The sequence below is a fragment of the Phacochoerus africanus genome, chromosome 11, assembly GCF_016906955.1.
Source record: "Phacochoerus africanus isolate WHEZ1 chromosome 11, ROS_Pafr_v1, whole genome shotgun sequence".
Taxonomy (NCBI): Eukaryota; Metazoa; Chordata; class Mammalia; order Artiodactyla; family Suidae; genus Phacochoerus; species Phacochoerus africanus.
The window spans coordinates 31,575,962-31,601,243 of NC_062554.1; the positions used below are offsets into that span (position 1 = coordinate 31,575,962).

The following is a 25,282-nucleotide window of genomic DNA, read 5'->3' on the forward strand; positions in this document are numbered from 1 at the left end:
ATCATTCCCATGTATTTTCAAGTTAGCTGTTGATTTCTGCCTGCCCTTAAAGCAGAAGCACATTTTTTTCCCCTGCTGTTTTGGATAAGCCAGTGAAGGAGCTTTCAGAAGCACCCCTGGCTTACTTGGTCATATTTGTTAGTTGTTAATGCCTCATGTCTACCCACGTCATCAGTAAAGTAGTTTAAAAATTTTTCCCTATGACTAACCTAAATAACCCAGACTTAGTCCATTTTTTTTCTATTTCCTCAGCTGGAGATGGAGAACAGGTGGTCACCATGTGAAAGACTTGGATTTTACAGGCAACTAAAAGAACTTGTAAATCATTTCCTTTGCCTCAAATTCTGCTCCTGGTGCTCCTCAGATGTTCATCAGAATGCCAGGAGCATTCAAAAAATGTGATTTCCACAGAGAGTGGAGGGATCATTTTATGAGAAATGACAGAATCCTTATTTAACCAGTGCTACTCTTTAGAGAAGTATTTAGGGGTGTGTGTGTGTGTGGTTCTTTATAGGATTAAATTAGGGCTTCTGAATCTTGGGGTTTTAAATTTCACCTTTATGATACTTAAATTTATTGAACTTGTGGTTCAAGTTGGACTTGTGATAAGGATATTTGGACTCTAGGAAAGAACAAATAGATAACTCCTATTCTTAGCTTTTGCATTAAAATGAACTTTCTAATTAACTAATCTAAAGAATATTGTTAGTAATATACACAGTAGATTAGGTTGGGCTAAAATGTTCATTTTCACTTATTTGAAATGAGCACAGTGAATAATCCAAAGGCCATAAATAATAATACTAAATGTGAGGAAACTTAGAATCACAATAATTGACAAAGAGCACAGAAGGCTGCTCTTTTAATTAATTAATTGAAAGAGTCCTATTCTTTGCTATAAAATGTAACAGCCTTTGAGAAATCAGTGTCCTCGGGGTTTATTTAAGTCTATGAAAATCATATTTATATTGACTGACATGTTAATAGTTAGAAGAAAGAATAATATGAAGCATTTATGTTAATTAATGTTGATTTTTTTTGTAGTCATGGAACTAAACTTTTAGGAATTACTCTGGCTAATTCTATTTGGTAAATTCCCTAATAAAGAATAATCCTATTTCTTAAGTCAAGCTCTAGATCCATTTGGTGGAAAAATTCATTTTAACTTCTCTGCGTTGTTCATTTTCACAGCTTGGTTATTTTAAATCTCAAAACTGGATTAAGCTCATCATTAAAAACATTGGTTTACTATTGCTTGAAACATGGTGACTCACAACATGCCCAGGAGTTAAGCCCACATTTTACTAACCAATTTTTTTTTTTACTTTTCTCTATTATTCTTTGATAAATAAGAATGATTTAAGTATTGTTCATGAATGACAGTTTTGAATTTCAGCATAATTGCATTCCAGTGAAAATCGAAGAGGTTTTATAGTTATCCACACTTCTCCTCATACAATCTGAAGTGTCTAAATGTATCCTGCCAAATAACCCTTCAGGGTATTTCAGGTTTTTTAGGATTAGGTTTGACTAGCCCTCCCTTAGTTGGCATCATTAGAAACACAGTTCAGGGGTTCCCATTGTGGTTCAGTGGGTTAAGAACCCAACAGAAGTGTCTCTGGGCTGCAGCTTGGATCCCTGACCTCACTTGGTGGGTTAAGGATCCAGTGTTGCTGTGAGCCATGGTGTAGGTTGCAGATGCGGCTCAGATCTGGTATTGCCATGTCTGGGGCATAGGCTGACAGTTGCAGCTCCAATACAACCCCTAGCCCAGGAACTTCCTTGTGACACAGGTGCGGTCGTTAAAAGAAAATCATAATAATAATAAAAAATAAACACAGTCCACACTTCAGTGAGCTGTAGGAAGGATAACTTTGGTAACGTCGCAAGAGGCAAGATAGTGACTATAGACCACACAGACTATACCTCACAAGTTTTCTCATCATGCTTATGTGATACAACAGAGAGACTTCTGGCTTATAAAGCAAATGCATGTAACTATTTAAACTTCAGGCGCAAACAGCACTGAATGTTGAACTAGCACAGTAGAGTAAAACATTTTTAAGTGTATTTTTGTGAATGAAAATTGTGATTTGTTCTTGTTTGTGGGTTAAGACATATGACTTGAAAGTAGCCAAGACATTAACAGTATCACCCAACCTCCCCATTTAACTAGCAAGTTGACAGTTTTCTTTCTCCCCCCCCCCTTTTTTTTTTTTGCTTTGCTTTTTAGGGTCGCACCCCTGGCATCTAGAGGTTCCTAGGCTAGGGGTCGAATTGGAGCTATACCAGCGGGCCCTACACCACAGCCACAGTGACACAGGATCTGAGCCACATCTGTGATCTATACCACAGCTCATGGCAACGCTGTATCCTTAACCCACTGAGCAAGGCCAAGGATCGAACCTGCATCCTCATGGATGCTAGTCGGATTGGTTAACTGCTGAGCCAAGACAGGAACTCCAAGTTGACAGTTTTCAATGCCAGCAATTTTTGGTGGTTTCTCTCCTTCCTTTGAGCTTTTCATTGTTCTTAGCAGTTGATGTGACATTTTGAAGATGGGATTTTTATCATTAGAGTCTAAAACCTCAAGCTGAATAAAGCAAAGGAGCAGCTGAGATAGTACTAAGTTACAATGCAAGTGTAGTGTAGGTATTTTTTTTTTTTTACTAATCCCTACCTCTTAATTGTGGATATTCATCGTTTTGTACTGTGATTGATGGGCCACACCAACGGCCATCCTCCAGGGTGTTTCTTATAGTGGGTATACCTAAGAAAAGCTTATGTAAATGCTGCCAGAGAGGTAACCACATGACGTAATCAGCTACTTCATTATACTCTATTTGCTTCCTGAATACTCAAGCTAAAGTTGTTGAGTCCAGCTATTAGGGAACAGATAAGGTGACCAAGATGCCAGTGTGCATTAAGTGTCCAGGGTAATACAGTTGGTGATAAAATCCAGAGGAGAGCTATGTGACAGTGTTTACAGAATTGGCTGATTGTAATTTATTCGTTCAGCAGTTAAACACAGCCTTTTTAATGTAGAAAGTACCATGTTAGCCTATAGTCTAACCAAGATTTCCCAACCTCCACGCTATTAACAAGTTGGACAAAGTCAGTCAAAATTAATGTCTGTCTCTCTCTCTTTCTCTCTCTCCCTCCGTCCTTCCCTTCCTCCTTCTCTTTTTCCTTTCTGTGATCTTTATCCTAGGGAGCCTTTAAGTCTGGTTGTAGAAATTAGACCTTAGACAGAAATACCTGCAATAATAACTTTTTTCTTGGAACTAGTCTCGTAAAAATGCAAGTTTTTTTTTTTTTTTTTTAGAGATTAAACTGAGGTCAAAAGTCAAGAAGAGGAAGTGAGCAGTAAGGGCATTCTGCAGTGCAAGATCAAACCATGTTCTTGCCTTGTGGGAGAAAAGGCTGAAGGAGGAGCACCTGGGGTTTGGAGAAGGCTTCTGGAAGCTGCCCCAATGATTCTGCTTATATTCTTTGAACAGAACTCAGTCACGTGGACACATCTCCTTGCCACGAGATTGGGAAATGTATTCTTTAATCTTGGCAGCTATGTGCCCTATTACAATTTAGGCATTCTATAACTGTGGGAAAAGGTTGGAGCTCTGCCAAATAGGACTTTTGATAAAAGCAGTAGAAATAAAGAATTCCATGAGAGCTGTTCCAAGCTTTGGCTCATGTGACTAATTCTTTGAGATTGACCAAGGCTCTTCAACCCTTTGGAAGATAGGGGTCATTTTCCTTTAAAATGTGAAAACTAAGCAGTTGTGCTGTTTATGCTGATGTTGGGAAAGAGCTTGTGTTTTTGTCCAGACTCCACCCTTTCACTGGCTTAATGGCCTATGGTTAATTTCCATGAACCTCATTTTTCCACTATATAACAGGGGAGTCATGATAACACATTATTTCTTTCCTATTTATAAACATGATCTTCTTGAAAGCCACATGATAGCTAAATACCAAAATTGGCTCAAGAGAACTAAGTTGTGAATGAATCCGCCGATCCCTTGAAAATGTTATACTTTCATTATCAAAAATCATAAAGATAGCACACTGAATAAGGATAAAATCTTCTGTCTGTATCTCGGGAATGTGTGTATTGGTCTCAGGCCCAATTTATGCCCTTCCCAGGCCCTTCGGGTTTACTCAGAAGATAACTCCGACCTAGGATTGTCACCTGTCTTTCCTCACACGTGGTTGGGGCCAGGTTCCCGCTAGGCCCCTGACACCCTCCTGCAGTGGGAGTTGTAGTGGCTGTGGTAACAGGCTCAGTTGGCTCTTACCATCACGTCTGGATTCTTTGATGGAGTACCAGGGTGGTCCCTGGGCTCTGGCCTCTCCCACAACTGCTGGAGGGGCCAGATCACAGTCTGGAAGAACTGGAAGGTTCTTATCCCATGGGGCAAATGTTGACCAGCTATGGAAGAAACTGACAGATAAATCCTTGCTTCCTCTTTCCTTACCCAACAGACATGACCTGAGATGCGCTGGTTTCATAAGAGCTGAATGGAAATGTGCCTTATTGCATGAGCAACTGCCTGCTTTTCCTCCTGCTTCTGTGGTTAGTTCAGTGATAAACATTTGTGTTTTCCTTCCTCCTTTCCTGTCTCTCTTTCTTTTATCTCTACTCTTTCTCCCCAAGGATTACATGCAAGCTCCATTAGGCCAGCTTTGCCTCAGGTTCTGTTTTCTAAGGATTTTGGACGAAAGTATAATATTAACATGATAGGTAAAATGAATTTCCACTTGCTATGGCTTTCACCCTGGGGTGAAGGAAAAATACCTCTGTTTCAGTCACAGTACTTATCGTGAGCAGTCTGTGTCATGCTTCTTTAGTCTTTTGGCCCCATGTTTGTTCTCCTTCCATGTTATCAATGCTTTTTGAATTTTGCGACTGAGATTTTTCTTTCTTTTTCCAAGTCCTCTGTCATCCAAGAAGAAAATAAATTTGAATTCTGGCCCCGAAGAAAAGCTTTGGGTTACTTTTAATTAGGAAATCCTTAAATTCACTCAGAGTAATTTTCCACACTTCTTGCCTAGACTGTGCAGAGTCGTGTACTTCTGTTTTATCCATGATGTCTTGTCAGAGCCCATAAGATTATAGACACTCCAGACACTTCCCGCTCTCCTGATCCCAATCTTCTGTGTCTTCACACAGTCCAAGAGAGGATGGAAGTTCCTAGTCTAGGGATTGAATCTGAGCTGGAGCTGTGACCTGCGCCACAGCTGAAGCAATGCTGCCAGATCCTTAACCCACTGTGCCAGGCCAGGGCTTGAACCAGTGCCTCCACAGAGACAAGCCAGATCATTAACCCTATGTGCCACAGCAGGAACTACAAGGACCTGTCCATTTGCCATAGATGAATGTTGACGGTCTCAACTATGATTGTGGATTTATCTGTTTCTCCTTGCAGTTCTGTCAGATTTTGCCTCACATATTTTGACGCTGTGTTGTTAGGTGTATACACGTTAGGAATTACTATTGTCTTCTTGGACAATTGACCTTTTTTATCATTATGTGAACCCCCCTCTTTATTCTTGATAATTTTCTTTGCTTCAAAGTCTGCTCTTTCGGGACATTAGTATAGCTACCCCTTCTCTACCTTATTTAGTGTTAGCGGGTATATGTCCTTCTCTGTCTCTTTACTTTAAATATATATGTCTTTATGTTTAAAGTTGGTTTTTTTATAGTTGAAATCTTGCTTTTCAGTCCACCGTGACAGTCTCTGTGTGTTTTTTAGTGTGTTTTGACCATTGACACTCAAAGTGATTATTGATATAGTTGGATTAATATCTACCATATTTGCTATTGTTTTCTATTGTTGCCCTTGTTCTTTGTTTCTGTTTTTTTCCCTGTTTTTCTGCCTTTTGAGGTTTTGATTATTTTATCTGATTCCATTTGCTCTCCTTTCTTGGCATATCTATTATACTTTTTCAAAAACTTTTTAAAATGATTGCCCCGGAGTTTGCAGTATACATTTATAACTAATCCAGATCTACTTTTAGGTAATGTTATACTGTAGTATATACTATACCAGGTAGCGGAAATGCTTAATAATAACAAAACACTCCAAATTCCTCCTGTCCCCTGTACCATCACTGTCACTCATTTCCCTTATTTGAAACTCAACCATTCACATACACATAAGAAGAGACTTTTTCCTAGACTTAATACTTGCCTTTTAAATTTTGCATAAAATTCTCTGTTCCCAAATGTACAAATGTAATTATAAAGCACATTTTGGTATATTTGTATACATCAGATATCGTCTCCATTTTTTTGAAAGAAACATTCGTCTTGGAACTCTCGTCACAACTGGTTGCTTTAAAGTTCATAGGCTTATGAGTCCTTTTTTTTTTTCCTTTTTTTTTCTTTTTTTAATGGAAGTTCGTATTACCAATATCATGAGAATTTTCTTTGTTTCGTTAAACTGTTGTTTTCCTAGATCCCATGTCTTGCTCTTCTGGTTTATTCTTTCATTTTAGTGGAGCATATCACTCAGTATCTTCCTGAGAAATGGTACATGGTTGGTAAATCTTTTGTATATTTGTATGTTGGTAAATATTCTTATTTCACCCTCTAGATCGACAATTTGGGTATAGAAATCTAGGTTGGAATACATTTTTCTTCAGAATTTCGAAGGCACTGCACCTTTGTTTTGTAATTTCCTGTAATGTTCTTGTGGATTCATTGTTGATTTCTGATGACTTGCATTTGGCCTGTTTTTAGGTTTTGATTTTTATCCATTGTTTTGTAATACTATATGATAGATCTTGTGAGTATTTCTCATTTGTTGTTCATTGTCCACATTGTGCCATTTTAATATGGATACTTTTTTTTTTCTGTTCTGGAAATTTTCATGAATTATTTTTTAGATAACTCCCTCCTCACATTTTTTTCCTTCCAGTGGTTCTATTAGTCAGATGTTGGGTTTCCTGATTAATCTCCTAATTTTCTTATCTTTTCTCAACTGTTTGCTTTTTAGTTCACAGCCCAATTGTTTTTTTTCATTTACTCATACCTCATTCACATTTTCTTTCATATATAGTAACCATTCTTATAAGTTTAGTGTGTCTGTTTTTGTCTTACATTCTTATAAAATGGGTACTATTTTTCTGTGCATGGCTTTTTAATTTACATAAATGATTTTGTATTATTTATCTATTTTGTGTTTTATGGTTTTCACTCAGAATTGTGTTTTAAGATCCACCCACTTGTAATATTTACTTCATGCCTGCCTCTTCATGGTATGATTCTAATTCATTTATGTCTACAAGTAAATACCGCAGCTATCTTCCTGTTCCCACAAGTGCATATCTTCATTCATGTTTTCTTATGGACTTTTCTGTGAGCATCTTTTGGGGGTATACACTCAGAAGCTGGTTCTTAGGGCACACGTATATGCCACTTAGAAATGTTGAGTGCAACATTTCTCTTTAGAAAGGCTGTACCTTTCTACAATCTCACCATTTATAAGAGTCCCTGTATCTCCACATACACTCAACACGTAGTGTTATTCACCTTCCTAACTCCTGCTAATCAACATCTAATAGATATAATGTGATAACTCAATATTTTAACTTGCTTTTCTCTTAATTCCTAATCCTCTTAATTACGTACTCTTTATATACTTGTTACCCTTTTGATTTTCCTTTTCTGTATGTTATTCATTCATATCCTTCATATATATATATATTTTTGTTTGTTTTTGCCTTATCCTCATCATATGGAAATTCCTAGGCCAGGGATCAAATCCAAGCCACAGGGGTGAACTATGCCCCAGTTGCAGCAATGCCAGATCCTTTTAAGCCACTGAGCCAGGCCAGGGATTGAACCCATGCCTCAGCAGAAACCTGAGATGCTGCAGAGATAATGCTGGATTCTTAACCCACTGTGCCACAGCAGGAACTCCCTTCACATATATTTTTATCTGTCTGTCTGTCTTTCCAGTGTGTAGGCATTCCTTATAAAAGCAATTATGAAACCTTTGTTTCTTAGGAATCTGATTATCCTGGTGGTGGGAGTGGGGAGATTATTGGAATGGAGGAGTTGTGTTGAATTATGCTAGTGCAGCTCCCCAGGAAGGAGCCCTTTTGGAAGAATATAGACATATTTCAGCAGATTGAGAAGGAGGAACGTGGTGGGGAATGGCTTGCGGAAACTGAGAGTGAGCAGCTGGGTACACGCCCACAGGAGGAACATTGCTGTGAAAGTTCTTCTGAGATTCTCAACAATCTGGGTCTCTGGACACCAGGAATCTCTTGGGCCTCAGGAAACTCCCTTGTAGCAAGTGGTCAGAATATCCAAGCATCTGGTCCTTCTGAGACTTAGAAACAATGTTGTTACTTCAGGCTGCTCCTCTGATCAGTGAGTAAATCCCGTGATCAGAGAGGAAAAAGTCTATCCAGGATCAGTAGTTAGGGCTGTATCTTGTCCTTTCAGCACCTAGCACAGTGCCAGTTTATAAGAATTACACATGTTTCTGTAATAGAAATTTAACTGTTGGTATTTAGGATTAGTCTTCATATTACTGTTTCTATACCTTGCATTCACTTGAAGAATTTTCAAAATATATGCATGCCACTTATTTGGCTGATTATTATTACTAACATAATGACATAAATAGTCACATGCGAAATTTTGCAGTATCCTGTGTAGCAATTATAATCTTGAAATTGTCTTAAATATCTGATGCATAAATCCTCCACTTTTAAAAAAGGAATATAGAAAATATTTTCTCATTTCCTTTACTTAAGAAAATTTTTATCATGGTTAACATTAAAATAAAGATTGCTAAGACAGTTATTTAAACAATGTTTTGTAGTAGTCTTTTATAGAGAAAATGCAATTAGATAATGTTTTGAGAATTTCTGTTGGTGATTTTCTAAATGTTGTGGTAGAGTCTATTCTTCACCATTGGTACCCTCTTGTGGTCAAAGAAGGCACTGGTTTGGCCTTGTTTTTAACAGTTGTATATAATACTTTTTATCTGCGTGATAGACCTATAGTTTATATGAATATTTTATTTTTTGTTATAGATATAACTTTAAGAGTGAAACTGACACCTGGGAATTTTCTCCCATTTCTTACCTCAGGGTGTGCAGTGACAGTGTGGCATGACCACAGTGGCTAATCTTAGAAGCTAAGTGATAATGTGATCACTTGTTCAAAGAAAATACAGCGTAGTTTGGAACAAATTGACTGCAGACCCCAAACTTATCTTGCGCTTTTGCCTGCTATAGTAGGATTCGGGAATTAATTTGCCATTTTCGATGGTGTATTTTAAGATTTGATAATACACACACATACCAACATACATCACACATATATGTGACTTCATTTTACATGGCTGCTTAGTTCAAATGCACTTAGAGGTTTACAGAAAATGTCACACTATTATAACATAGTCTCCTTTTTTTGAGTCGTGCTATGGCAGTAAGAAGACACAGTGATTATGTCCGAAGTTTAGTAAATATTCATGCATTATTTTTCTCTTTCTTCTGCTGCACTGGTTTCAGAGAAAATTCTTAGCTTGATATCCACAAGTAACATAAAAGACAAGAGGTAGCTGTGTAGTGTTAAGACTTGACTTACATGAGCAGTAAATCATGGCTTTTGGGGGAAGATGTGAGTTGCAAGAAGTGTTCTTTGTTTTCAAGAACATGCTTCCCTAGATTATAGTTGTCCTTCATGTGGCCTACTCTTTCAACTCAGTTCTTTAATTTTATGCAAGAACTGAGTGTGTTTTTGTTGTGTACATCACTGGAACCTTTGAGTAGAGCTCTTTTGCGGATCTGATGTGTGGAGGGTCAGGGTTTGAATAGGAGTCCAGGAAGTGCTTCTGGGAATGATTTTTGTTTTGCCAAGAATGCTGATGCATTGGCACTGAATTAACATTTCCAAAAATGCCATCAAGCACTGACTGAAAAACAAAGATACAAGTGTAGTCACCACAGCTGTGTTCTTCTCCCCCGACTACTTTCTTCTATGCACAGTGAGAAATTGGAAGCCTCCTCTTGTAAGATGAAAGTGAGTCAGTTTTGTGTACTCTCCTGTAAGGCAGCTGGTTATTCCCCAACGTTCATGTATCATTGGGATTGAGTTAAGGCTATTTGTGCAGAATTGACCCTTTATATCATGGATATTGGATTTTTGAACAAATGGAATGTGTGTGAAGGACTGTGGTGGCCAGTGTTATAGGAGGAATAATTTCACTTGTTCATTATGTATTTATTGAGCATCCTCTCAAATTGCCAACTTTAAGGAGGATAGGGCATATGCATAAATTTCCCTACTACAGTGTGGACACGAATAGCATAAGAAATGCATATACAAGGCTATGTGAACATTCAAAAAGGAGAGAGAGTTGATGGAGGGGACTCATGAATGAAGTCTGTTTAAGCTAGATGCTAAGATTAGGTCTAGCCTGAACACGTGGTATTGGAAGAGATGAGCATTTATATAAGAGGGGAGGTAGTCTGCAGAGAAAAAAGAATTGGAGCTCAAGAGGGCTAATGAGAGGGACTTGGAAAAGGTTGCTTGGGCAAGTCAGTTGTGGGCATGAGATGCCAGATTAAGAGTAGGAACAATATCCACTGAGTTGACAATGAAATACATCTGTTTTAACAGTGGACAGGACACACTCCTCCCTATCCTAAACCCTGGGATTCTCTGCTGCCTTTAGGGTCTGCCCCTCCACATTTTGTTGTGTGAGTTCCTCAACAGACCCTTTTTGGATGGGAATGCCACTTTTTATTTTCCCATTCCTCTTGGTAGGGGCACATTTTCTCCTTAAATTGTAAAAATCCTTTGGAGATTTTGACACTGCCCCCCCCCACAGGTATAATCCTATAATGTACAAACATATCAGTACTTCTTCAAAGGTCTAAAAGTGACTAGAACTTTTGCAGCAGAACCCTACTTGTTCTTCCCATTCAAAGCAGTTTTACCAGTTAAGTTTCTAAAGTTCTATCTATACAGCTATATCGTGATAGGTTCCTGGAAATATATGAGTAGATAAAAAGTTTAGAATGCTGTGGATCAAAATAGTCTCACCTGGATGTATTCAACTGTTCTGACAATCTCAGAGTCTTGAGAAAGGCAGACCGAAAGCCTGACTGTCTTCTCTCTTCCTCTCCTACTTCTGAACCTTCCTTACCCCTTGCTTCTCCTCAATCCATCCATCCATCCCTCTATCCTTCCATCCATTGTTTTTAATTAATCTCCTGATACTTAGGGAAATGATTAAGCAAAGCATTATGCATTATCATCATAGAGCTTGTAAAAAATAATGTTTGAATGTCTTTATGGGGGGAATAGGAATCTCCATTTTGAATAGGCTTTAAAATACTTGACTCTGATTGAAGTGGTCCAGACATTGTACTCAAGAAACACTGAAATAAAAGCAAGTGTGGTCATCTAGTATTTATTTCATATGGACCCATCAATGGAAAAAAACATACCTGGTAGATAACATATTTATAGTTGGAGAAATCATATGCCCAGGCATGTCCTGTTCTCTTTAGGATTTTACTCTCTTTGCATTTCTATGGAAGTATGTTATAGGATGAAAGGTAAAGTCTCCTCCTCCTCCTCCAAAAAAAGGCCAACTGGTTGTAGCTATCCCTACAAAATAATGCCGTTTTAGGAATATGCAAAGGTCAGCTGTCTGAGTTACGTTGAGTATATGATATGGATATTGCTAATCTTTTCAATTTGAGTGAGCGGTTCTAATTATTTCATGCACCAGCTTTTGAAGGTCTCTCCTTCTTGTCAAGAATGAATTATTTGAAATCTCAGGCATCTTTTTTTTTTGTGACTGGGAAATATTGTGATCCCTTGTCAAGAGTGTGAGTGGTTCTCTAAACTGGTGGTATATTAACTCATCTGAATCACAAAAAGCCTAAAAGAGACATTTTCTCTGAGTCCTATTCTAGACTTACTAGGTCAGAAGCTGTTGGTGAGAATCAATAATAAAATGCTCAAAGGGATTCTGCCATAGTTAGCCTGCCCCCTCCATGCTATAGCTCCACGAACTTCTTTGAGAGCAGCATACATATTCCAAAGATTTTTGTTTCACATCCTTCTTCCTACTCTGCTTCATCAAGTTTTACACCCAGTTGAAACTCACTAAATCTTTATAAAATAGTTGTATTGGATGTTGGATGGGAATGATGAAAACTGAGTTTTTCTTGATCCTCTAATTTGAATGTTTTCTTGTTTTTGTGATTCCCCTAGGACGGAAAGAAGAAGTTTGACAAGGAGAGCGAAAAATACTATTCTATTCTTGACAAACATTTAAATTTGTCTGCAAAGAAAAAAGAATCCCATTTGCAAGAGGTAAGCTTTTCCAGTTGAAATGTGGAAAGGGCATTAGCGTTGTCATGTGAAGTTCTAATTTCCAAAAGTAGAAGTTATCTCAGAATCTGCTCCTCTTTAATAAAATAATGACCATAAGACTGTTTAAATTAGTTGAGCACTTACTACAGACAGGCACTGTGCTGAGAATTTTTCATGCCTTGTAATATTTAATACTAACAGTCCCAAGGGAAAGATTTGTATCTCCTTCAACAATGAGAAAGAGTGAAATAAGACTCTTTCCTTTTCTTCTTGTTGGGCATTTTTTAAATAGCAAAACCTACCAAATTCATGTTCTAGCATTTATAGTTAGTTAAAAATATCTGTTTTTAAGGTGTTACATCAACATTGCGGGGGAAATGATATACAGTTACATGTCTTAAAATCTCAATTATTTTATGTTAATTTTCTGAAAGAACAGATCAACAGAAATATATTACTTACATGTACAGTGTATGTATATAGAGAATTCACTTTTTTTTTGGAAATCTGTTCTTCTCAATGGTAGTGTTTTTACTATAACCAGTCAAATTATATAGTCCTTTTACTGAGAAATAGTGTAATTCCCAATCTAGCGATGGAATATGTTTGGGGAAAAAAGGGGGGCTCTTGTCTTTTACCCTGGCAGCAATCAAATCTCAAAACATTCCCCATAGTTCCCCTCAGTGTCCATTGGTGTATTTTAGAGCTGGTGTGTTGGGAATTGTTGAATTTGTACCATGCAAAGCCTCCTTTTTTTTTTCCCCCCCGCTGTACAACATGGGGATCAAGTTATTCTTACACGTATACATTTTTTCCCCCGCCCTTTGTTCTGTTGCAATGAGTATCTAGACATAGTTCTCAATGCTACTCAGCAGGATCTCCTTGTAAATCTATTCTAAGTTGCATATGAGAACCCCAAGCTCCCGATCCCTCCCACTCTCTCCCTCTCCTGTCGGGCAGCCACAAGTCTGTTCTCCAAGTCCATGATTTTTTTTTTTCCTGTGGAGATGTTCATTTGTGCTGTATATTAGATTCCAGTTATAAGTGATACCATATGGTATTTGTCTTTGTCTTTATGACTCATTTCACTCAGTATAAGAGTCTCTAGTTCCATGCATGTTGCTGCAAATGGCATTATGTCATTCTTTTTTATGGCTGAGTAGTATTCCATTGTGTATATATACCACATCTTCCAAATCCAATCCTCTGTCGATGGACATTTGGGTTGTTTCCATGTCCTGGCTATTGTGAATAGTGCTGCAATGAACATGCGGGTGCATGTGTCTCTTTTAAGTAGAGTTTTGTCCGGATAGATGCCCAGGAGTGAGATTGTGGGGTCATATGGAAGTTTTATGTATAGATTTCTAAGGTATCTCTAAACTGTTCTCCATGGTGGCTGTACCAGTTTACATTCTCACCAACAGTGCAGGAGGGTTCCCTTTTCTCCACAGCCCCTCCAGCACTTGTTATTTGTGGATTTATTAATGATGGCCATTCTGACTGGTGTGAGGTGGTATCTCATGGTAGTTTTGATTTGCATTTCTCTTATAACCACCGATGTTGAGCATTTTTTCATGTGTTTGCTGGCCATCTTTATATCTTCCTTGGAGAACAGTCTATTCAGGTCTTTTGCCCATTTTTCCATTGATTGATTGGCTTTTTTTAAAGCCTCCTTTTGACTCTCCTCTCTGAACTTCTCAGGCTTATAGTAGAGAACCTCCAATGCCTCATCCTGATCCTCCAGCAAAGCCACCTCCCTTCTGGAACTGCTTTCCAAGTTCAACCTGGTCCTCTGCCCTCCATACTCTTAGTCCTGTTTTTTCTGATCTCCATGTTTAGCCACAAGGTCTGCTGGATGAGTTACAGTTTAGATGCAGTAGAACTGTAATCAAAAAGGCACAGAGGGTCATATTTACTTCTGATTCCTCATTTCTGTATTCCTATATTCCCCTGAGGGAATTGGATTTCTTTACTTCAAAATGTTTAATGTCAGGAAGACTTGTTATTTAAACATGTGTTCATTATAACCAAGATCTTGTTATTAACACTTGCTATTAAAATAGGATAATTTAATACACAATTATATGCTTATGGAAAGGTTTTGAGGCTAAAGTGAAATGAAGAAATGTCTGTTATTAAGGAAAGTTATATTAATTTTCATGGACATATTTAATCTTATAAAATACTATGTTATTTAATATTATGTTCACATATTCAAAACTTCTTAAATGCTCACATGTCTCTTTAAACTTTGCAATAGAATAAACCTAAGAGGAAGTGCAGTCTATAGATGAAGTCAGGTGTAGAAAAGGCTCCCTTGATTATCTCTAGGGCACCGTCACGTACCAAGGGCTGTGGCCAGGTGCAATTATAAAAACTGACTGCCTCAAAGTCAAGGGTAGTTTTTAGAGTCTATAAAAGGTTCTTGGTGAAGATGAGAGGCCAACATTAGAGAAGACATTACTTAAACCATCATCGATGTTAACTTTCTCATAATTTTAAAAGTCCTCTAAAAGTAACTCTTTAATTTTCCCTGACAACTTAGCTCAGTATTGAATACTCATTAGTAGACCTTGATCCCTTAGGCTCTGCTAGAATAGAATATCCATTCCAGTACTCTGTTTAGTTGGATGCTCGAAAAACCTATAATCTGATTAGTAACATCCTCCACTTGCCTCACCGCCCCCCCACTTCTTTTTTTCCAGGAGGCACAGCCCACAATAGAGTACAACACAAATATTGTGCAAAGCCACTCCTCATAATGTAGATAAGAAAAAGAATAGCCTTTTCCCCCCTTCTATCCTTCTAGGAATCAAACCTGTTATAAGGAGATGCTGCCACATAACGTATTTAATTCTGTACCATGGCATTAAAAGTCATCCGTTCCCTTCCAGACCAGTCCTGGTCCTTCTGTCAGCACTAAGCTTATTAAGTTGTTCTCAGAAAGATCCCTCTGTGCCTTCTTGCTGGCACAGCGGACTCCTTGTTCATTTTGCTTGTGGAAAAGAAGTGACTGCACATTACCACGACTGAATTAGGGGTCAGCTTGTGTTGGTAAAGCTCCAAGGCTGTCAATTATGTGGATCATTGAAGTAAACAGTTGGAACAGATTCGTCAAAATCACAGGGCTTTACAGTAGATGAAAGGAAGTAATATTTGATATGTGAATGATAATTTCTTTCTAAGCATGAAATGAGAGGGAGAGATCATAAAGGAAATGTAAAAAGACCCGAATGCATTAAAGTGTTCTGTCTATTTTGAAAGATATGAAATCAAATTAACAGGCAAAGTGTTGGTGAATTTATACACCGTATGATATAGGAGAACCATCTCTTACATATAAAATTGATTTGCAAATCAGTGTGAAAAAGATAAAGACTTCAGTAGAAAAAAAAATGGGGTAAGAATAGGAAAGGACATTTCATCAAAGAAGAAATATAAACCATAATAAATATTGTAAGTTTCAATGTCATGTGTGTTAAAAAATGCAATGTAATAATAGCAGCATGTTATTTTAATGTATTAAAAGTTAATGTCCATTGTTAGTAAAGATGAGAAACTGGCATACTTTTGCTTTTCTGGTAGGAATATGAAATCATTTGGTAACGTATGACGTAAATTTGACATCATATTTCAGACAACCTTATATATACAAGATGGTTGAAATGATTTCTATTGATAGGAATTTTCCCAAAAGAAATGATCAGAAATTAGCATAAAAATAAATTGTATAAATATGTTGATCCAAGAGTTATTCACAGTGCAAATTTTATAAACATCTGAAATGGCACAGAAGAATGGTTGGGATAAATATACAAATATGGCTTGGCCAAAGCCAGAATTGATATAACCGTGAAAAGTTTTATTTGGAATGTCATTTGAAGACCTTTGGAAGTATTCATTAACCTAAGTGGAGAAAACAAAAATAGGTTTAAACCAGAATGTACACTGCTTTTCAGGTTTTTTAAAGTAAGTTTGTGTGTGTGTGCATGTTACACATCAAAATATTGATAGTGGGACTGCAATTTTTATTATCTTTACATTTTCCTATTACAGTAATGAACAGTGAATAAGCTTAGAGTAATGAATATGCATGACGTTTATAGTGAGGAAAAAAAGTTAAAGGAGAAAAGAATTCCTTTTAGGAACCCTGGCTTTGGGGTTTCTACCTATCACTAAAGAAGTTTTCAATAGGTTGCTCTAATCCCCTCCTCCTGGATGAAGGAAATCCCTCCAGGTTCTATCCTATAGCTCTATTCTTATCCTTCACTTTGTGTCCCCAGTAGCTTGCTCCTTCCATGCTGGCTGTCATTCTTAGCGAGGGTCTCCCCCTGTCATGCCTGACCACCTTGCACTGTCCACTGACTGGTTCCTAGGACTTCAGACTATAACTTCTTAGTGATACATGTGAAATCTCACACATCACCATGTTCTCAGCCTTGCTCCTGCTTCTCATTTCTTGAATTCTGTTCATGCTGGTGTTTTTTCTCGCATCAAAATTACCAAAAGAGGGACAGGTGGTAGGGGGGAGGGATGGACCAGGGGTGTGGAATTGGCACATGCAGACTGAGGGATATGGAATGACTGGCCCATGGGGACCTGATGTATAGCACAGAGAACTTTACCCAGTATTCTTTGATAATTTGTATGGGAAAAGAAAAAAAAAATTATCTTTGGCTCCCCCTCCCTACCACCCCTTGCTTCTTACACACACGTCACATCCTTTAACTTCTCTTCCAGGGACACACTGACACCTTTACCTTTATTAAATTAGAGATCTCCTGTATTCACATTCCCCCAGCTTCTCCATAGAAGCAGTACATTCTACGCTGTCCTTACTTAAATCTTCTTGAAATTCAGCTCTCATCTGGTCCACACCCTCCTCAGGCTTTTGCACCATCTGTGGGATGACATTTGCACTCATTCTCTCTATTCTGCCTCAACTCTCATTTCTGACTGTTGCAAACAAACCCTTTCGACCTAGCTACCAAAACATAACTTCTCCTGACTTTATCGCCTCACTAAAATTCTCCTCTTACCTCCTTCTGCTCTGAACCTCTCCATTCTTCACAGTCTGGCTTAAATCCTTTCTCCTCTGGGGATGATTCAGCAAATTTCAGCTGAGGTGTTTTTTTCTCTTTTGAATTGAGATAGCTTATTGCAAGTTGGGGAAGAACTTAGGTATCTGTGGAACTATATGGTTTTCTTATATAATTAACCTGGTTTCTTACTAGGATGCCTTTGCCACATAAACAACAGTTTATACCTGTTGTTCTGGTGTAAATACTATTTCCTTTGAGGTTTAAAAGTTTGGACAATAAATTGCTTAGTTATCCTACTTCTCCAGTGAAAAATATATGACAACAGTTACTAGTGGGTATAAGTGAGTGTCTGCTAATGACTCATACATTATAAGCTGAAGTGATAAACGGATTCATCTCAAGTAAAAGAAAGTCTTTCTAAATCTTGTACTGAAAAAGAATTGAGCTGTTGTATTCCTTTAGCACTGTGCATTCTAGATGACCTTTTGAAGCAGATTTGGTATTTTGAATTCAGTTGTCTGCATTGGTGGTGATAGAAAGTATGACTGGCAAATCTCAAGATTTTTTATTTCTCTTTTATCCTTCTTCGGCCACCGCCCATCCCTTGGATGAGATGGGATTGCGCATGACAGATGAGTTTCTGAGGAAATTATATAATACTCTTACATGCAGAGGTCCCAAGACCACCCTTAGGTTTGGAGATTTGCTAGGAGGACTCACAGCTATGATTTACTACAGTAAAAAGATATAAAGAGAAATCAGCAAAGATGCATGGGATGAAGTGTGGAGGAAACTAGGCACTAGCTCCTAAGAATCCTCTTCCAGTAGAGAGACACTGAATTCCGCAGCCATGAACTGTGACAATACATGTGAAATGGCATTTACTAGAAACTCATAGACTCAGCGTCCATGGTTTTGACTGGGGGCTGGTCACATAGGCACCTTCTGCTCTTCATGTACCCAAATTCTGGACTCTCAGAAAGAAAGCAGGTATTCAAAATAAACCATATTGTTGCACAGACAGGTTCAACAGAGTGAACTACTCTTACTTGTTAGGCTGGCGAGAACCCTCCCAAAATCTGTATTCCCATTGCTGGCTAAGGGCCAACCTTATAAGCAGGCTTTTCAAAGTATTTCAGAGTATTCATGCCTGCTTTGCTAATAACTCTTTTCTGCACAGCTTTGTTGACCAGGAATGATCATTTTAGGCTTCAAAGAGATCTCAACATTCTAGTTTTTTTCCATGTGCTAGTTGACACATGAACTTACCTTTTTAAAGTAAATGGAAGCTTCAGAAATAACTTGTAGAATAGACTGTTATCTCTGAGGCTGAAAATATTCTTGCTGTCCTTTACACCCAGTGGTGTCCTGGATCTTTCTCTTGGAGAGCAGATTTTCTCAACACTTTCTCATCCCTCGCTTAGTGATGTTGTGTTTGTGGTTTGGAACTGGCTATTCTGGGAATGGTTATACCACAGAAACCAGCAAATACTTCAAATCAGGCTCCAGCCCGCCCCCAAAAGAGCCAGTTGTTAAACACTTATTATCATACCACCACCTGTACCTCCTTACCATTTGTTCTGTAAACAGTATGTTCCTCTAAGCAAGAAGAAAAACGTACATGAAGAAAATAGATATAAAAAGAAAACGTATATAATTTGTGTGGAATACTGACCTGGGTGCTGAGAAGCTTCTGGCCAAATTTCCTACCTGATTTATATGTTCATCTCATATGTCAGTTTAGAAACTTGGAATCCTCAAGTTTAAAAATCACTGAGTTGCTTATAATATCAGGTTATTTTTAATTATATAAATCATTGCATAGTAAGTGATAAGTATACACAGTTATTTTTAAAGTTCTTTCTTTCAAATGACGTTTAAGATGCTATGATGTCTAAGCCAGCAAACCTCATTTTCTTTTTTTTTTAAGCTTTAGTTTGTTAAATTATTATTGTAAAGTGACTCAAAAGCAATGTTCTATTCCCACATTGTTGTTGGCAGATCCTTAGTATTCTGGAGAGCCCATTCTTTTCATCTGCTTTTGGTAATCTCAGCTGCCAGCCAGGAGTGTGAAGCTAGGTAGGAAAAGTCAAATCATGCCTCCCTCCTAAACTGAAGGCAGCTTTAAACACCACATCCAAGGATGATAGTTGGCAGATAAGAGAGAAGAGATGTTCATGGCATTGATGGAGCATGGTTCATTGCTTAGAACCTTTCAACTGGGGGGTTCTGCTGCTAGTATTATCTTTGTTAGAGGTTATCTAACGATGAGACTCTACTGCTTACCATTCTCAGATGATTCTTCCTTGATTAAAATCCAAACATTGTGCAGTTTTCTAAGGTCTTATATAGTGTAATTATAACTTTGCTTCTCCCTCTTTCCTTCCATTTACTTGCTCTGAAGACAAACTTCCAGATTCTCATCCTTCTTTATGTTTTCATGAGAGTGACCCCTTCTGTATCTTTGAATGTTCACAGCCAGTTATTCATCTAAAAAATTAGACCACCATCATTTTCTCCCCAAATTAGTCTCCTTTTCTGTGATCCCATAGATTTCCATATATATTCGTATACCTCTTATAATATGTATTTGGAAGGTAGAGTATGCTTACAGTGTGTGTGTGTGTGTTTCTTCCCACTCCATACACTGTAAGCTTTTGTGGTCAAGGACTGTTTTCCTAGTCTCTGCAGTCTCAAGACATTGTAATTGCTAAATTCAAACTTTTTGTAGGATTTAACATTTTAAAAAGATTTCAGAATGGAATAGGATTTGAGTCTGTCTCTGACATACAAACTTTAATAATCAATCCCTGTCATGATTTTCCTTTTTATGCTTTTTAGGCGGATACACAGATTGACAGAGAACATCAAAACTTCTACGAAGCGTCACTAGAATATGTCTTTAAAATTCAAGAGGTTCAAGAAAAAAAGAAGTTTGAATTTGTCGAACCGGTAAGATTTATTTCCCCTATGAAATAGTAGGTATGATACATTTTCCAAAAAAAATTTGAGGTGTTTTTCTGTTGAAAATTATGATTTTTAAAAATAAAAGGAGAGAGAGGAGTGGGGGGGGAGGGTGAGTAGGTGGAGCGAAGAGCACTTGAGGGCAATGAAACTGATTTACAGCATTGTCACGGCAGATACATGTCATTCATCACTCATTTCTCAGAGCCCATAGAATGTATAGCACCAAGAGTGAAGTGTAATATAAACTATGAACTTTAATAATAGTGTATCAGTATTAGGTTATATTGTGTAACAAATATATGACACTAATGCAAGAAGCTAATATTGGGAAACTCTGTGTATGTAGGGGCTAAGGGGCTAAACTTGATAATTTCTGCTTATTGTTTCTGTAAACCTAAACTGCTCTAAAAACAACCTATTGAATGAAAAACCTAAAATTAAAAATAAAAGCATGTATATCACATATACCTTAGGGAATAAACCTCACCACTACGGTGAGGTTTATTTACCAAACATTTAGCGAACTTCGTGTTGAAAGGAGAAAAGGTAAGACTGTATTTCTTCTTTTGTTCTGCCCCACTTCCTTGCAAGGCTAGGACCTGCCTGACTTTCCAATGAAGTCATTTATTTTCCTAAGTCAGTGTAAGAAGTAATGGATTCCCTAATGTAAACTGCATTACAGAAAAGAACAGGTGGCTGGTCTTTATAAGCTTACTTCATCTTCTTAGCATTTTTTCCCCGAGTAATACCCTAATACATTACGATATTGCCTGATTGGGCATCTTCCTAAGGTATCATCTGTGATGAATCAGGGTAAGTGCTTACTGTCATGATAATCTTCTGTTAATATAGAATGTTCAACCCAGGTTGATGATAGGGTAGCAATGGTCAAATATATAAGTAATCAAATATATAAATAATTGAAGCCGTACTTTTCTTCCTATGTCAGATTATAAAATATCTATTCATAATGGGAAATAAAATACCCTACTCCTGTTTTAGCGGAGGTGATGAGAAGAAGGGAAGGGAAGATATATTTCAAAATATATTTGAAAATTTTATTTCCTGGTGAAAACTCGTCAGTAATTCCCTAAAGAGGATGGAAAACTGGGACAGAGCAGAGGTGGGCAGAGTCGTCAGCTTCTACCTGGCTCCCAGCGCCTCTGCAGTACTCCTCCCCCCTTCAGCTGGGGCCACCTGACCTTTTCCTGGGGACTTGGTGAGTTTCTAAGACCAGCTCTTCAGCTAGGATTTAAGGAGCTGGAGGCCACACCATAGGCTCAGAGATCTAACTTTTTTACCCTCTGGTGGTGATGCCAGTCTTTTGACGCTAAGCTCTGTTTGCCAAACAGCTAAATCCTTAAATCCCTTGGGATGAATAGATAACCTCCTATTTAGTAGATCCTTTGAGGATTAAACTTTTTAGGGGCCCTTCTGGAACTCATTTGAGCTTCCTGGACAACTGGTCAGCCTAACAATCCCTAATCAAGGCATAGGACTAATACCAAAAATTCCTACTCCCCTTCTCATAAAAGAAGTGCTGTCCCTAAGTCTCATCATGGTTTTTGAAGCCTCTCTCCTTGCTGGCAAACTTCCTTCTTATGGCCAGCTTCTAGGGCTTTCTGAGTTTTAGCTCTTTGTTAGAGTGCCCCATTAATTCTGAGGGTTTTCATTCATACTTCTTGCTTACCTGTTCCCGCTCCCTTACTGTGCTCACCCGCTGCGTGGTTCTTCCTCGCACCTGGAACAATCCTATTACTACTGTGGTGCATCTCTCTCTCTTCTAGAGAGGCATGAAGGTAATCTCTTTCCCCATCTAAGCCTCTTTCATAGCCCATTCTGTCTGGGAACAATGGGCTGGACCATTCTGTAAGATGACATCAGGTATATAAAGAAAAGGTTGTAAAATTGCTCACAGGTCACAGAAGGAATGCTAAGAATTTATGAATTTCGGTGATAATATAGGCGGAGAAGTGGAAGCTGTCCTTCGATTGGAAAAGTGTTTTCTTCTTTCCCTCGACCATCTCCCAAACCGGATGGTCTGATAAGTCCTCTGTAATGCATGCCTTTCTGGTGACACCAGAATCAAGGTCGATGTTAAATTTGTCCTTCTTCCAAAATATTTTCCAGGCTGCTGTATTTTTCCTATTAGAATGTCTGGCCAAACCAAATAGTAGTGTCAGTTTAGTCTCGTTCTCATTTCCAGCCACAAAGTCTCATCCATGGGGTTTCACTTAATTTCCACCCCAGTATTCAGAATAGAAGTGGGAGCAACGAAACATGGGCATATGTTGCTCTTTAGGTTATGCATTTACAAATTAATTTGGAAGAAAAAAGCTTTTAAAATTTCAAAAATAAAGCCCCCACAAGCTCTAAACCTAAAAACGCATGAGGATACTTTAATATATTTGCAGGTTTTTTTCCCTGCAGAAATCCAATTCCTGTTGCTTAAAGTTTCATATTGTAGAAATGAGCTAGTTTAGCCACGATTTAACAAGTAAGCAGTAAAGCAAAATACCTCAGGGAGGCAACTTATCTCCTATAGATTTTATATCACATAGAAAATACAAATAGTCCTGATGATTCCCATTAAATATTATTATTACTTTATGGTGATCATTTGAGGTCATTTTACATTGTTTCAACTAATGTCAAGATCCTACCACAGTTGACCTTTGAACAACAGAGTTTGAACTGCATGGATCCCACTTATTTGTGAATTTTTTTCAATAAATACTACAGTACTACATGATCTGCTGATTGGTTAAGTCCACAGATGGCGTGTGTATGAGAATGTTAGGTGTTCTTAATTCCCAAATTGTTCAAGCGTCAGCTTGTACTTTTAATAAAACTTCTACAGACTATTCAAGTGGCATTGGGAATAAATAAATGTTCCTACCATATCATTATTCCCAGGAGAAGCAGGGTCTAATACATATGGAAAAAGAGGGGACATGTATATATTTTTTGTAAATTATTATTTTTGAGGTATACAGGAAACCAGTTTTTTCAGCCCAGTTTTCCATTACTATATGATTTTAATGGCACCCCTCTTTTTGTCATATTTTATAAGAAAGTAATGGTAACTAAGGTGTGTGTGATCTCTAGATTGCACCTTCCAGAATGATAGCAACTACCTGTGTATAGATCTCAAGTTATTGAAATGAGACTAGTCTAGACTAAGATGTGCTCTAAGTGTGGACTACGTACTAGATTGCAAAGGCTTAGTACCAAAAAGAGCATGTGAAATACTTCTTTTATATGGATTACATGTTGGAATAAGAATCTTTTGAATATATTGTGTCAAATAAAATACTAAATTTCACTTGGTTTGAATTCTCCTCTTTGTGTGACTACTAATTTAAAATTTTACATTGCTTTGCCTTTGCGTTTCACTTGATGTTTCTGTCCACCGGAGCTAGTTGTGTCTTTTCAAATTTGGCAACAAGATACATGGGTTCAGGTCTATAATAGGGGGAAGAGGGATCGGAGAGGGAGAAACATCCCCTCTTGACTCTTGATCAGAAGATCCTCCTACTTCTCAGAGTTGCCTGGAGTGTATGAGAATTTTGAGGGATTAATAGAAATATCTGAACATGACCAGCCCAGCCTATAGAAGAGAGGTGGGGAGTTCCCTTCGTGGCTTAGTGGTTAATGAATCCAACTAGGAACCATGAGGTTGTGGGTTCGACCCCTGGCCTTGCTCACTGCGTTAAGGTTCGGGCGTTGCCGTGAGCTGTGGTGTAGGTCGCAGACGTGGCTCGGATCCCGTGTTGCTGTGGCTCTGGCGTAGGCTGGCAGCTACAGCTCCAATTTGACCCCTAGCCTGGGAACCTCTACATGCCTTGGGAGCAGCCCTAGAAAAAGACAAAAGGACAAAAAGACAAAAAGACAAAAAAAAAAAAGAGAGAGAGAGGTGGGCCCAGTGTCTCAGAAGTCTGTTTAGTCTGTTTGGGTACATGAAAGTTTGTGGCTCAGGAAACCAAAAGAATAATTTTATGACCTTGCTCCCCTATGGGTCATTCATCTTCAGTTTGTGGAGGTTTTCATTACATCCTTTGAGCATACTTAGTTAGGACTAGTGTTTTTTGAGCATCTCCTCTGCATCATGTGTTTTCTGTGTTTTCCCACATGAACGCCACCACAGATTTATTGGTCATTGTTTTCCCTCCAGATGAGGAAGTTAAGTCGCAGAAAGATTATTAGTTGCCCAAGGTCACAAACCTAACGAAAGGGGAGAACCAGGAATCCAGAACCTAAATCCGATGTAATTGTTTTGTACCACCTACTGCCTTAATGGCTGCTTGATTACGAAAATTTATTCTTCTTAATGCTTGCTCTGACCAAATAAAATGGATCACCCTAGAAAGTTTTATTGTAAAGCTCTTTCTTCTTTTTAGGGCTGCACCCATGGCCCTGGAAGTCTCCAGACTTTAAGGGTCGAATTGGAGCCACATCCATCACAACACCAGATCCTTAACCCACTGAGTGAGACGAGGAATTGAACCCGCATCCTCATGGATACTAGTCAGGTTCTTAACCTGCTGGGCCACAATGGGAACTCCTTGTAAAGCTATTTAAATTCCTTAAAATTAGAAGAAAACAAGAGATTGACCCTGACGTTTCAAATTCCGTGTGCCTCAGGTTTTTATCTGTCAGTTGGGGATAAAATTTGTGTGTAGTTTCTAGGATAGTGGGGAGTCCCTGGTTGACGCCGGTGATGCACAGCGTAAGTGTCTGGTTCATCGTTAACATCAGTACCTTCTCAGCTGGCGTGGGCTAGATAGGAAAATAGTACTCACACATCATTTATTAGTGTGGCTTCAAAGCCAGATACAGCCTTTTCAAAAGCACATTTTTAAATATAACGTGCTTCAAAAGACACATCTTAATTCTGGAAGAACATTTTCCTATTAGA

The 25,282-nt window shown here is 38.2% G+C and overlaps 1 protein-coding gene across 1 annotated transcript in view; it reads left to right on the forward strand.

Annotated features, from left to right (window-relative positions):
- Positions 1–25,282, forward strand: part of ARHGAP42 (Rho GTPase activating protein 42) — a 279,431-nt gene that overhangs the window by 186,417 nt on the left and 67,732 nt on the right. Inside the window, exons 5-6 of the mRNA XM_047751861.1 lie at positions 12,254–12,355; positions 20,239–20,349. Of these exons, the coding sequence (XP_047607817.1) occupies positions 12,254–12,355; positions 20,239–20,349 (213 nt within the window). The remainder of the gene's footprint in view (positions 1–12,253; positions 12,356–20,238; positions 20,350–25,282) is intronic.